This window comes from Gallinula chloropus (genome assembly GCF_964237585.1).
Source record: "Gallinula chloropus genome assembly, chromosome: 3".
In the NCBI taxonomy this organism is placed as follows: Eukaryota; Metazoa; Chordata; class Aves; order Gruiformes; family Rallidae; genus Gallinula; species Gallinula chloropus.
Genome location: NC_140087.1, coordinates 31,355,439 through 31,367,489, shown reverse-complemented (window position 1 = coordinate 31,367,489; position 12,051 = coordinate 31,355,439). Strand labels below are relative to the sequence as shown.

Sequence of the window (12,051 nt, the reverse complement as noted above, 5' to 3'; positions counted from 1 at the left end):
GTAATAGTATAGAGTAATTAAAAATGCCACTCTAATTGCAGAAGTTCTGTGTATAAAGATAGCATTTATTCTATGGAGCATGTCTTTGTATTAAATAAGGCTGGAAAGTTTCAGCTTATTCTGATATATGTCTAATACATTTAAATCATGATAGATGACCAAATAGAACCAATACACTGTAAGCAGATAGAAATGAACATTTCCAATTTTTATATTTTCTGTAAGAATTTGTAATGAAGTTCCCAGTGTGATTTGAAAGTGTCATGTTGAATTTTAGGGGCTAAGCTTTTATTGGGACGGAATTTAAAGTAGGGTTGTATGGAATGCTTATAAACAGGGTACCTTAGGTATGACATCACTGCGATGCCGTAACACTGAAGCTATGATGCAAGTGGGGTTTTTTGTAACTTTTTTTCAGTTGTAAACATTTTGTGGAAAAATAATGATTGGTTTACTTCTTTATAAATATCATTTCAGCTAACTGAACATAGCTTAACCATATCCTATAAGTCTGATGTAAAACAGTGTGTTACTATCTCTAAATCTGTAAACAAAGTTTTGTGATTTTGGGGTTTTTTTTGTTGTTCTCTTTTTAAAGCGGATCAATATTGAAGGAGCTCTAATAACTCAAGCCACCAAATTAGGATCAAATGAAGCTCTGCTGAATTCTAGGAAAAAGGTTTCCTTGGAACCCAGTGGTCTGGAGAGCCAATTTCAAGAGTCCATTGAGCCAGCATACAGCAGCGATCAGGACGAAAATCTCCAGACTTCTGCTACGGAGCAGATTGATGCTGATGATGAAGAGGAGTCTGAACAGGTAGGAAAAAGGTGGGGAGAGGGGGGAATACTTTTTCCTGAGGATGATGGAAGAGGGATTGAAGTTATCTGTAAAACTGCAAGGAGGCAGGAATGTGTTACAAGTGTTTGTAACTTTTCCCCCTTAGAAATATTTTTATGTTTATTTAGATATCACGCAACACACTTGCATTTTAACAGAGAAGATGTAAAATTAACCCCTTACATACATTTAAATCCCCACTGCCTGAAAGAGATTTTGCTTAGCCATTTACAGTCATCAAGCCTAGTTTTAACAGCAAGCTATTGTTCCTGTCAGTTGTGCACAACTGACCTTTCCTTGCTTCTCCAGCTGATGCCAGGACAGAAGCCTTTTCTTAGGCCACATGCAGACAGCATCTTCAGGTATCTGTAGCAGGGACTTGAATATTCAAGTTAAGATTCAGGCACTGCCACAAGTGATGTGGTGTTTCTTGACCTTCAAGCTGCTGGCAGTAGATAGGAACATGTGAACTTTAATATGAGATGTTGTGTGAGTAGGGTTCTTGACAGTGAGATTCTTTTTCTCTTACTATTGCATAGGCATTTGACAGGTGGTAGTTTCTCCCACTCTGCTTGATTCCACATTTACATGAGACTTATGAAAGACAGAAACCCTTGCTTTGAAATGTGATTGTGTTAATGTAGATTTTCAGTTCGTTTGACATGGTTGATGTGAGGTCTTATCTTTGTGTGGTCCATTCATTTTGTGAATTTTCCAAAACCTATTATTATTGAAGCTTACTGCGTGTTTCCTCTTTGAAATCACAGTATTTGCTTTGTAAATCTCTGATAAAATAGCATCTCATATCAGTGTAGTGCAGTGTTTTGCAATTCTCCCTTTTCCTGACATGAGTAAGTACAAAACAATGAGTAAATGCTAAAGAATACCACTATACATATGTATAACAGTTGCTTACTGTTTAATCCCAAGAGTAGCAACAATACCTTCTCAGATTCCTCCCGTTCCCACCATGCATGCCCTTCACTCTGAGTTCATTTGGACACTGTTCAATGTGTACCATTCTGGTCTTCTTTTTGGTTTTGGTTGGGGTTTTTTTCTGGAAAGTTGGATGACTGCTTATTTTTAGCTTAGAGCTGTTTTCCTGGTTTTTAAGGCTGGAAGTGATAGCAAGACTATTCCATCACCATTTTAAAACAAACAAAAACCTTTAAAAATTGAATTTTTGTGTGACCGCCACTTTCTGTTATAACTATGGCTGTGAAATAGAGCCCTTTCCCTCATCCAGTTTCCACGTATTCTTTTACATCTATATTTTTATACACAGATTCTGCTTTCAACCCCATTTTACAAGCTCTATGGATTGATTTCGTTGAATTGGTTGTTACAAAGAAAGTTTTTTTGGTCCGAATCATTCCTGTGACAGTGCTCTGACCACCCATGAGCCTTTTGTCCTCCTGGTGTGGCTACCTGGCCTGTTGTAGCTGCTAGAATTCTTCTGAACAAGGTTGTACAAAGAACTGTAGATTTTTATCATACCTCCCTTGCTCTTTCAAATTACAGGGGGTGCAGCAAAATTCACTGCAGAAATCAAAAGGGGGAAGGAAAAGACTTAACAGTCAAGCTGCTGAAAATGTGGAAAAAAGGCGAAGTGTTAATCTCAAGTGTGAAACGCAGGTATGGAGATACTCTTCTTCCGCTTCCGGTTTGCTATGCATCATAGACATGCCAAAGAAATCTCTGGTTTTCCCAGATAGATAAGTCATCTTCTGTTTATGTTAGGTGTTAATATTCATATTGTTGAAATAGTCACCCATATGATGAAAAACTTATTTTGGGGTTAGGGGGGAAAAAACCCAACCAGCCAAACCAATCAGCATTCATTTAAGACAAAAGGAATTATCTTTTTCTCTCTTGGCCAACCTCTAGCCAGGCATATCAACAACATCCTTCATGTCAGCATTAGCAGGAATTATGGCCTGGCTTTAAATTAGATCTGTTAGCTGATGTGAATGAAAAGTTACTCCAAAAAGACAATGAAATTTCAGTGGCATGTGCTAGAGACCAAAATGTACTTTTCTGCTGGGGTTATAAGGAAGGGGATAGGGAGAGAGCAAAATTTTTGGCACAAGCCCAGAGTCAGATTAGCTTAATCCCGTTGTGAAACTGCAGAGTTAGCATAAAAGATTCGATCTAAACCCTGCCAAACAAATTTACCTTTAATTACTCATGCGTTAGCATGAACCAGTCTCCTGTATTTGAAGTAGGATGTTATTAAATGTCAAGAGTAAACTCTGACGCCGTGGTAAGGATTAGGAGGCAAAGTAGTCTGGCATTGCCACCCTGGCTGCCTGGCTCTCTAGCAAGGAGGCTGCTCACCTTGCCCACGTCCACCCGGCCTTGTGCTGTGGGACCACTGGTGCTGTGACAGTGCTGTGAGTGGGGGGGATTGGTGCATTATTGCAGGGGATAGACTAATGTGTATTATTCCAATCTCCACAGAGCTCAAAGGACCCTTCAGATGAAGAATCTACACAACTGAATACTGATCTTCCATTTTCCTGTGCCGCCAGACAGCCACAGCTACCTAGGCAATTCAGCACACCCCAGAGCAACTCGCTGATCATGAATATCCTGGGGGGAAGTACCTCTGTCAGAAACATCTGGACTGACCATCAGATCAGGCAGGCATTGTTTCCCAGCCGGCGTCCACCTTACGAGAATGAAGATGACGAAGACGATTATCAAATGTTTGTACCATCCGCATCCACATCCAATGCTAGTTCAGCTGTCAGTGGAGAAAGGAGGGGAGGTTCTGGGCGTCCATGCAGCTGGCACTTGGGGGTAGTGCATCAAAACGAGACTTCCAGCCCCACTCGTCACAAAATCGTCAGGCGGGCCAGTAGTGCTGGCGAAAGTAACACGTGTCCAGGCAGCGCAAGGTATAAAATCGGGGAGCGCAGTTCTCGAAGGGAAGTGAAGAGAGAAGAGGTGAGCAGTATGAATGCATATCCTGAATCTTCAGAGGAGCTGACCATCGATGATATTGAACATGTTTATGATAATATAAGCTATGAAGACTTAAAGCTGATGGGTTTGACCAGAAGGGAGGAGACAGGCCGTGGCCCCCAGAGATCTGCTAGAGACTCTCTCTATGAGGCTGAAAACAAAAGCAGCTTAGATTCACCCTCCAAAAAGAGGACGGCAAATCAAAACAGGGCCTCCATTCGTGCTAGTCGGGATGAGATGCTACTCGGTAGAGAAGCACCTGCTTCAAGTTTGGATGAGCTCAGGATCGTTGAAGACAACATCTATGACACCATAGTGCTTCCAGAAACACCACTATTGAAATTTAAATGCAGCCCCGTAAAATGCTCTAAAAGGCGGAGCTTTCTGGGCCTGGAAAAAGACTTTTCATGTTGTGACAATCTACGGCAATTTGTTTCTGAAGAGAGTCTTCAGTTCAGTGAAGATGAAGGTCCTTACCACCATGTTCCTGTCGACAATGACTACTTTAGCTTTGTAGACAGCTCCTCCAACTCAGATTCACTCTCCCATAAGTCTGCAGCAGATAAACTCTCGGAGGAAGTAGATGAGATTTGGAATGACCTGGAGAACTACATCAAGAAGAATGAGGAAAAGACAAGAGACCGTCTCCTTGCAGCCTTTCCAGTTTGCAAAGATGATATGCAGGAAAGGTTGCATGCTGGTAGTACACCTGCACTGAGTAAAGATGTAGAGTACTCACTGTCTACTCTCTCTCTGCCAGAAACTCCTATTTGCCCTAAAGCTGTGAAGCCCAGGGCTGCCACCTTAAGCGAGGCTAATCTCAGGCTTGAAGACACTACACCATGCAAGGAGAACTCCTTCATGAGTCTGAACAGATCTTCCTTCCCCAGTGAGATGCCTTTTGTAGATAGCCCATATGAATCTGCCAACAGTGTCCTGTCCAGTGCGCATACAGAGGACATGGAAAATGATTTGGCTGTTGTGGATAAAACAAAGAACAGAGTTTTTATGATGGCAAGGCAGTACAGTCAAAAAATTAAGAAGGCTAACCAGCTTTTGAAAGTTAAAAGTCCAGAGCAGGAGCAGCCAGCTAGCAGACAACAAAAACTGAAACACAAAGATCTTGCTGCCATTCTGGAGGAGAAGAAACAAGGTGGTCCTGCTATTGGTATGTGAAAAATGTTTCTATACAGATCTATTTCTTCAATAACTTTCAGTGAAATTTGTGTACTGAATTGGAACATTATGAGTTTTTCCTACCTTGTAAGTTGAGACTTGGGATTGTGTTTTCTGTGTCAACAGTGAAATGAGTTTTCTATGACTGCTTCTACAGTGAGTAGTCCTTTAAAACGCAATAAATTCTTGTTGTTATTTGATAGAATTTGAGATAAATAGTAGGGGTAGTGTCAGGAAAGTCCAGTTTAGCTTAGGCTAGAAATAGAAATTATGCCTGAAGCACTATTGGCCTCGTTACAGAAGAGCAGTCATTTCCTTTAATAATGTGATCTTGACTACAAAGGTGTCTTTTCCAGGTATGTCCACCTTTTAACAAGCCATGTAGGTTTACTGAGGTACCATCCACATCATACTTACAAGCATAACAAATGGGGGCAGATAAGAAAGAGCTGGTGGTCTTGCTCTTTCTAATGAATGTACAAAGTCTTGGGCATGCAACAGCTTTGGAACTGTTTTTGTCTGCAGTCCACTGAAACAAATTGGAGACCTGGAGCCAGCAGGCTCCACACACTGGTGTCATTCTTGCTTTCTTGCGATATTTATAAAAATCCCAAAATATTTTATTTACAAGAACGTTTATTTTTCAGAACGTTCTTTTTCACTTTAATGTGAAACAAGCAGCGCATTATTCAAACCATGTGCTGCACAGTTGTCCTGTATGACTGTTCACTCTTGCAAGACACTTTGTGCTTCTTTTTTCAATGCAGTATACTGAAAGGCAAAGCAATGCGTGACTCTTCTGGCCTCCGCTGTTTCAGGGTACTGTGTTGAGGCTTGAAGACGTTGACACAGCTGTAAACTTTCCTCTTGACCAGTACAAAGTGTTTTGGGGTTTTTCAATTTTTTTACCCCACTTGTTCTCATGGATTGCTTGCCTCTGCTAAGCTAATTCTCTCTCTTTTCTAGGTGCCAGGATAGCTGAATATTCCCAGCTTTATGACCAAATTGTCTTTAGAGAAAGTTCACCTAAGGTCCAAAAGGAAGCCTGGTCCACCCCTCAGGAGCCATCACCCGGGAAATATTCCATGCCTGTGGCTGCATCTCCTCCCCGTTCCCAGGCTGCCAGCGAATGCTCAAGAGCAGAAGATTGGCTTTTGCATTCTACATACAGTAACGGCGAGCTGGCCGACTTCTCTCCGTGGCCTGAATCCCAAGACCCAAAGCCCAAGAGCTTGTATACAGAAGCTGGGACAAAAAGCAGTTCGAGGCAGTTGCCATCAGCTGGCTCGGTTCCTTCCCTTCAGATTTCTAACCGTTTGCATGTCCCAGCGCAGAGGTGGAGCGCCATTATAAGCCAACCGAACAAAGAAAATTTACACCAAGACCACATCTATAACTCCCTTGGGAGAAGAGTAAACAATGTAAAACCACAGGCGTACAGCAGGTCACAGTCCTCTTCTTCAATTGTTGTCAACAGGTCTGGAGAAGCAATTGTGTACCCTAATGAAATAGACAAGAAAAAGCTCCATTCGAGTAAGAACTTCCGATTCAATGGCCATCAAATGCCAGGTATTGCTTCGGGGCCTGATACGAGAAGGCAGATCCTTGAAAACTGTTCAGATATGATTCTGCAGGATTCTCAAAAGGTCCTGAGGGTGAACAGGCCCTCCCCTCTGACGGCACAGATGGCCACTCAGAACTATTTTTCTAATTTCAAAGATACTGAAGAAGAAGGGGATGATGATGATTACGTTGAAATAAAGTCTGAAGATGAGGGATCTGACTTGGAGACCTCTCAGAACCAAACACGGAAAGTGGATCCTAAACTGCATAAGGCAGACGCTGCTCCTTCCGAAATGCTTTGCGGCAAAACTGTCTCTTGTACTCCTGCAAAGTCTGTCAGCAGCAAACACGTGCTTACCCCATACCTGACTGCGTGTAGTGATTCGGATAAACTGAACGACTACCTGTGGAGAGTACCGTCTCCTAATCAACAGAATATTGTCCAGTCTTTAAGGGAAAAGTTTCAGTGTCTCAGTTCAAGTAGCTTTGCTTGATGCTTCCAGTGATTTCTAGCTGTGCTGCCTTATCACGGCAGAGTATATACTAGGACAGTCAGTACTGGCATCATGTATTTCCACAATACTACTCAATCGGGCATTGTATCACAGTAATATTGTACATAGATGTGAAATGTATCTTTTTTAAAATGGTTTAGAAGCCTGGAAGTGAAAAACACCATGTACACACTGTGTATGGGGGTCTCACTCCATAGCGCAGGTGGACTTCTCATCTCCTCTTCAGCCTTTGCATCTCTTCCCGTATTGGTTGTGATACCCTTTGATTCTTACCATTGAAGCAGGTGTGATGCCGTTTGGTTCTTAAAACCATTTTATCATGTGGAAAACTTAGGATTTGGACTTTGGAGTTGGTGGCCAGCGTTCTGCATCCAAAATACCCACATGATTACTCTGGTTACGTACAGGAGAATTTAGCTGAGCAGCTGCTCCTGTGACTGTGCAGATTTCTGAGCAGGGTTGTGGTAGTTACACCAACGTGCTCTGTGTGCGATTGCATATACTTTTGCACGTTACTACTTGGCAGACAGATTCCAAGTGTGTGGGACCAATGCAAATGCTATGTTACTTTGGAACAGGCTGCTTCTGTTTCGAACAACATCTAGTCCTAGTTCTTGTGAGGGCTGCCATGGCTACTGTCTCTGCGTCTGATGCCTTATTTGGTTTTTGTAACTGCATAGTAGGCAGAGGACAGCCAGTGGCAGCTTTTTATGTGGGTGTGACCCAGTCCTTGCCTGGAGGATGTTTTGGGCAGTAGAAGAGGAGCTCCACTTCTTGTGAAGATGGCTAGATATGGGTTTGGTACTTCCAGTCATGGTGGTGTTCATTGACATGCAGGCAAAATCTGAGTATCTCATAACTCAGAGCCCAGCTGGTGAGAGCTACTGTGTGTGGTATGATGAAGCAGCAGTGTTTTCTATGCAGTAGCCTGCTTTGAGTCCTGAAGTCAGTGACCTCCAGAGAGAAAAGGGCTTTGCCAGGTGCATGGATGAAGTATCAGTCATGCAGCATGTTGGGCCAATGGGTTATTTCTGCAGTTAGTACCAGCTGAGTGACAACTTCAACTTCCCTTCCCTGGGGAATGCATCTCCTGTCTTAGGAAATGACTCTTCCTGGCAGAGAGAGATAAAATATTTTTTTTTCCTTAAACTAGCCAGGGCTGAATTGAATCCAATTGAAGTAGCTTAAAAATGATAACACATTCCATTCTCTTGCAAATAATGTACAGAGTAAGTGTACAACATTTACAACAAGAACAGGCTTTCTGATACAATCCACATTTAATCCCCTTCATCATCTTTGTTGCACAGCTTTGGATTCTGTTACTTGAAAACATTGTACCTAAAGGAAAGCCCGAACACATCTACACTGATCATCTTGTGTGACTGTTGTTCTTTTTTTGGTGCTTAACTTCTTCAGATTACCTGGATAAAGCCAGTACCGAGTTAAACATATCACTAAATAAAGGAGCTTAATTGAAGCACTATTTTTACTAATCACATATCATTCCCCACAACTACAGAGCACTGCGCTTCCAGAGCAGTCGACTGTCTGCTACACTGGTTACCGTGAGGAAAACCTGAAGCTATCAGTGTACAGCTAATTACTTGTAGACTAAGATTTGAGGACTTGAATTCGTTAGAACGGATTAAATTATTTACCACACGTATCTTGCATTGGCTAGGAATTGCTGTTTTGAGGGCTGGTTGGTACCTAACTAGCTCGTACCACAGGGACACTTGTTACAGTCAGCGCATCCACTGTGATAGGGCCCGCATCTGTCCTGGTAAAATCCGATCGAGAAATGTTGTTGTACATATTTAAGACGCTGAGGTGTAGCAGAGCCCGTATTTATTTAATATAGCTTGTAAAGTATTGTAAATACGAATAGAAGTTAAATCTGTGCTTTACCCGCGCACGCCTAGATTTGTTTAAGCGGCTAGGGGAACGTTGTTTAACTCGCATCTCGTACAGTCAGTGGAGTAGGGCGGGGACGGGGGGGTGTAATGGGATCCAAACAGAAAAAAAAAAAGGGACTTTACTAGAGTGTAACTTCTACCAGGGACCATTTCATACTATTTTTAATAAACGTTGAGTATGTGCAAAAGCTTTGGGCTCCGTTCATATTGGGGTCGGGGCGGTGGGGAAGGAGGATGTTGCCTTTATGAGCGGGGGGAAGAAGGGAGACGGGCATTTCAGCCGGGCGCAGAGGATGCTCGGGGCCGCTGCGTTGGGTTGGTGGTTGGCGGTGTTTCTTCCGAGTAAGCGGAAGCGAAAGGGACGGAGCGCCGGGACAGGGCGAGGGCGGTGCTCAAAGTACCGCCTTCCCCCCCCCCCACTCTCCTCCCCCTCGCCCCGCTCACGGTGTCTGCCGCCTCGGAGCTCGCCGGAGAGATGAGGACGGCGGCGCTCCGGCGCTGCCTGGCTCCGGTCCTCCCCTCCGTGGTGCCGCCGAGCCGCGGGCTGTGCGTGCGACAGCCGCGGCGTGACGACGACGGCGGCGGCGCGGCGGCGGCGCGGTAAGCGGCGCACGTGGGGAGGCGGCGCGGCTGATGCAACCGGGGGGGGTGGCGGGGGAAAGCAAAGGGGATTTTGAGGGGTGGGAGGCGAGCCCACGCTAAAATACGCGTCCTCCCTCGTCCCCTCCGGTTATTTTTACGTGGCTTTTGCGTTACGGCGTTTTGGGGGCGAGGGGAGCGGGCGTTACGTGGCGCTGGTTCAGGTGAGGCTACGCAGGGACGCGTGCCTGGAAAATGTGTGGTGTGTGCTGTCCCCTGTCTCCCCCACCCCCCCCGCCTCCTTCAGCCTCAACAGAGACGGTTTGTCGGCCGCGGCGCTGCCCTGCGCTGGGCACTGGCCGCTGCGGAGGGAGCGGCTGTGGCAGCCAATAAACCGCTCTAGGCTGGGTCCCCCCTGGCAAGATTTGCCTGCTGGGGGGACGGACAGACAGACAGACAGACAGACATCCTTCAGGGGAGTCTCCTGCTTCCCCCGCTGAGTAAGCAGCATCTGCATGTGCAGAAGGTAACAGAGGCAGCAGCCGCTTACACAGAAGACTTTCCCAGTGGGTTTGCCACCGGTTTTTCCAAGAAGCGATGCAGCAGACAGGGCTCCTCTGTCTCCTTGCCCACGGTCGTGAATAGCATCCCTGAAAGAGGTGGCTGTGCAGCTCTCCGGGCTAGGGATGCCAGTGTTAGGCTGCAGCGGCCCCAGGTGTCAAGGCCTCTGTTGCTATCACCGCCCCGGCACAGGGCAGGGAAGCGAGGGGCTTGTATGAGCCAAGGGTTTGGGGTGAGGGGTCCCTGCTGTGCTTCCCAAGGGGGGACTGGATGAGCCACTTTATGAAATAGTGTAAGCTAGCCATGAAGTTCTGGGCGTGCTGGAGGGGTGACATAGGAAGCTGTAAAACAAAGGTATTTCGGCCTGTTAAGTTTTTCTGAACTGACTTGCTGAACACCAGCAGTCACAGTTCACATCTGCCTGTAATTTTGGTGATTAAAAGCCTAGCATTTATTCCATACTGCTGATGAAGAGGTTTCCTCTGACTGCTGTTAGAAAGGTTTATTTTGCTGAAGATTTACTTCTTGTTATTGTGTTGCAGCAAAATCACTGAGAATGCAAAGAAGTCCTTGGCCTCTCTTAAGAGAGAAAACCCTCTGCTCAAGCCAACGCTTGCCATTATTCAGGTAAAGTGTCTGTATCCTCTCTGGCTGCGAGGGATCCTTGTCTGAAACTTCAGAAGTGGGTGACGCAGCAAGTTGCTTTTATTCAAGCAAAGTGGAAGTAGTTTCACCACACCATAGATTGCCATTCTCCAGGCCTGCAGCTGCTGCAGCAAACTTCAGGCTGTGGGAAAGATTTGCAGAGGAAAGGGAAGGATTTTATCCCTTCCTCCTTTTGCTAATATAGTCTTCCCTATTGTAAGTACAGATGGCTTTTTCTCCCAGGTTGTCTAAGTTGATTGACATAATTGAGTTAAAGCGGTTGTCCTCAGCTTTTATTTAGCTTGAAGCTTTTGTTGTAGTCCTGAAAAAGTGTTGATGTGCCTGGAAACGTGGGCCTCTCTTTGCCTCCCAACCCTGAAATAACCATTGCCAGGGTTAAGGAAAGACCCTACTGCTTCCTGCTGGGCAGCCTTGCTGTCTTTAGGCAGCTGTGGCTTATGACTGTGTTACTGCTGGCCTGAAGAGACGAAAACCACACTGAAAGGTCCCGGTCAGCTCAGAAGGGCCTGTGTGGAATAAATGCTCTGAGTAACATGTCAGTATCCTGTAGAAGTAGCAGCACTAAGGTAAGGCAGTCTCCTAGTAATTGAGTGCTGTTGCATCGCTAATGTGGAGAGGTTTACTTTCCATCCCACTGGTGCTGCTGTCTTTGACATGGGCAATCAAACTCACAGATGAGGATTGCTATCCCTGCAAAGCTGACAGCTGTTCCCCTTTCAGTTCCTTAAGGTTTCAAGGCCAAGAAACAAGGGATGTTTGTCATTCAGAGTGGGACTTGGAGCTGTGCAGGCAAGAGTGGTTTTGTCCTGTTTCCTAGGATGATGTTGGGTTTGAGTGGGTGCGTGCCGGATCTCTGACCCAGTAGGTTTTAAATTTAAAACCCAACTACAAACATTTTCTAAGTACTAATAGTGAATCTAAGAAATGCAGCACTGATTTTATTTCAGTGGATTTTCTAGCATGGCTGACTGAGCAATCTCTCCTGTCTCTTGCCCTCCCTGGGGAATTGCGGCTAATGTTTCCAAATAGCTCTCCAAGGCTGTAAGTTTAAGGACTGCTAGAAAAGCAGTGACCCAGTGGATGTAGGAACATGTGGCCTAGGTCCTTCTGGATGAAATTAACCCGAACTGTGCCCTCCAGGTGTCAGCCACCCTAGCTCTAGTCTGGTTGTAAGGTCTGAGGCAGAGCTAATTTTAAGCGTGTATTTGTTGGTACAAAGGAGTCTTGTTTTAGTCTACAGATGCTTGGGTGATATGCTGCTCTACTG

General features: G+C 45.0%; 2 protein-coding genes across 3 annotated transcripts in view; both read left to right on the top strand.

The window, feature by feature from the left end:
- The window catches only part of PLEKHG1 (pleckstrin homology and RhoGEF domain containing G1), a gene marked incomplete at its 3' end in the record, with an annotated part of 50,265 nt that extends 43,227 nt beyond the window's left edge, over positions 1-7,038 (top strand). The window contains exons 14-17 of one of the 2 annotated variants that reach the window (XM_084261646.1): positions 599-817; positions 2,369-2,473; positions 3,299-4,973; positions 5,948-7,038. In XM_084261646.1, coding sequence (XP_084117772.1) covers positions 599-817; positions 2,369-2,473; positions 3,299-4,973; positions 5,948-7,038 — 3,090 coding nt within the window. Of the gene's footprint in view, positions 1-598; positions 818-2,359; positions 2,474-3,298; positions 4,974-5,947 lie in introns of both variants that reach the window. The other variant, XM_084261645.1, reaches the window with a different exon arrangement.
- A 2,415-nt stretch (positions 7,039-9,453) lies between these two features.
- LOC311189377 (monofunctional C1-tetrahydrofolate synthase, mitochondrial-like) overlaps positions 9,454-12,051 on the top strand; it is a gene marked incomplete at both ends in the record, with an annotated part of 34,717 nt that continues 32,119 nt past the window's right edge. Inside the window, 2 exons of the mRNA XM_084261047.1 lie at positions 9,454-9,578; positions 10,661-10,745. Coding sequence (XP_084117173.1) covers positions 9,454-9,578; positions 10,661-10,745 — 210 coding nt within the window. The remainder of the gene's footprint in view (positions 9,579-10,660; positions 10,746-12,051) is intronic.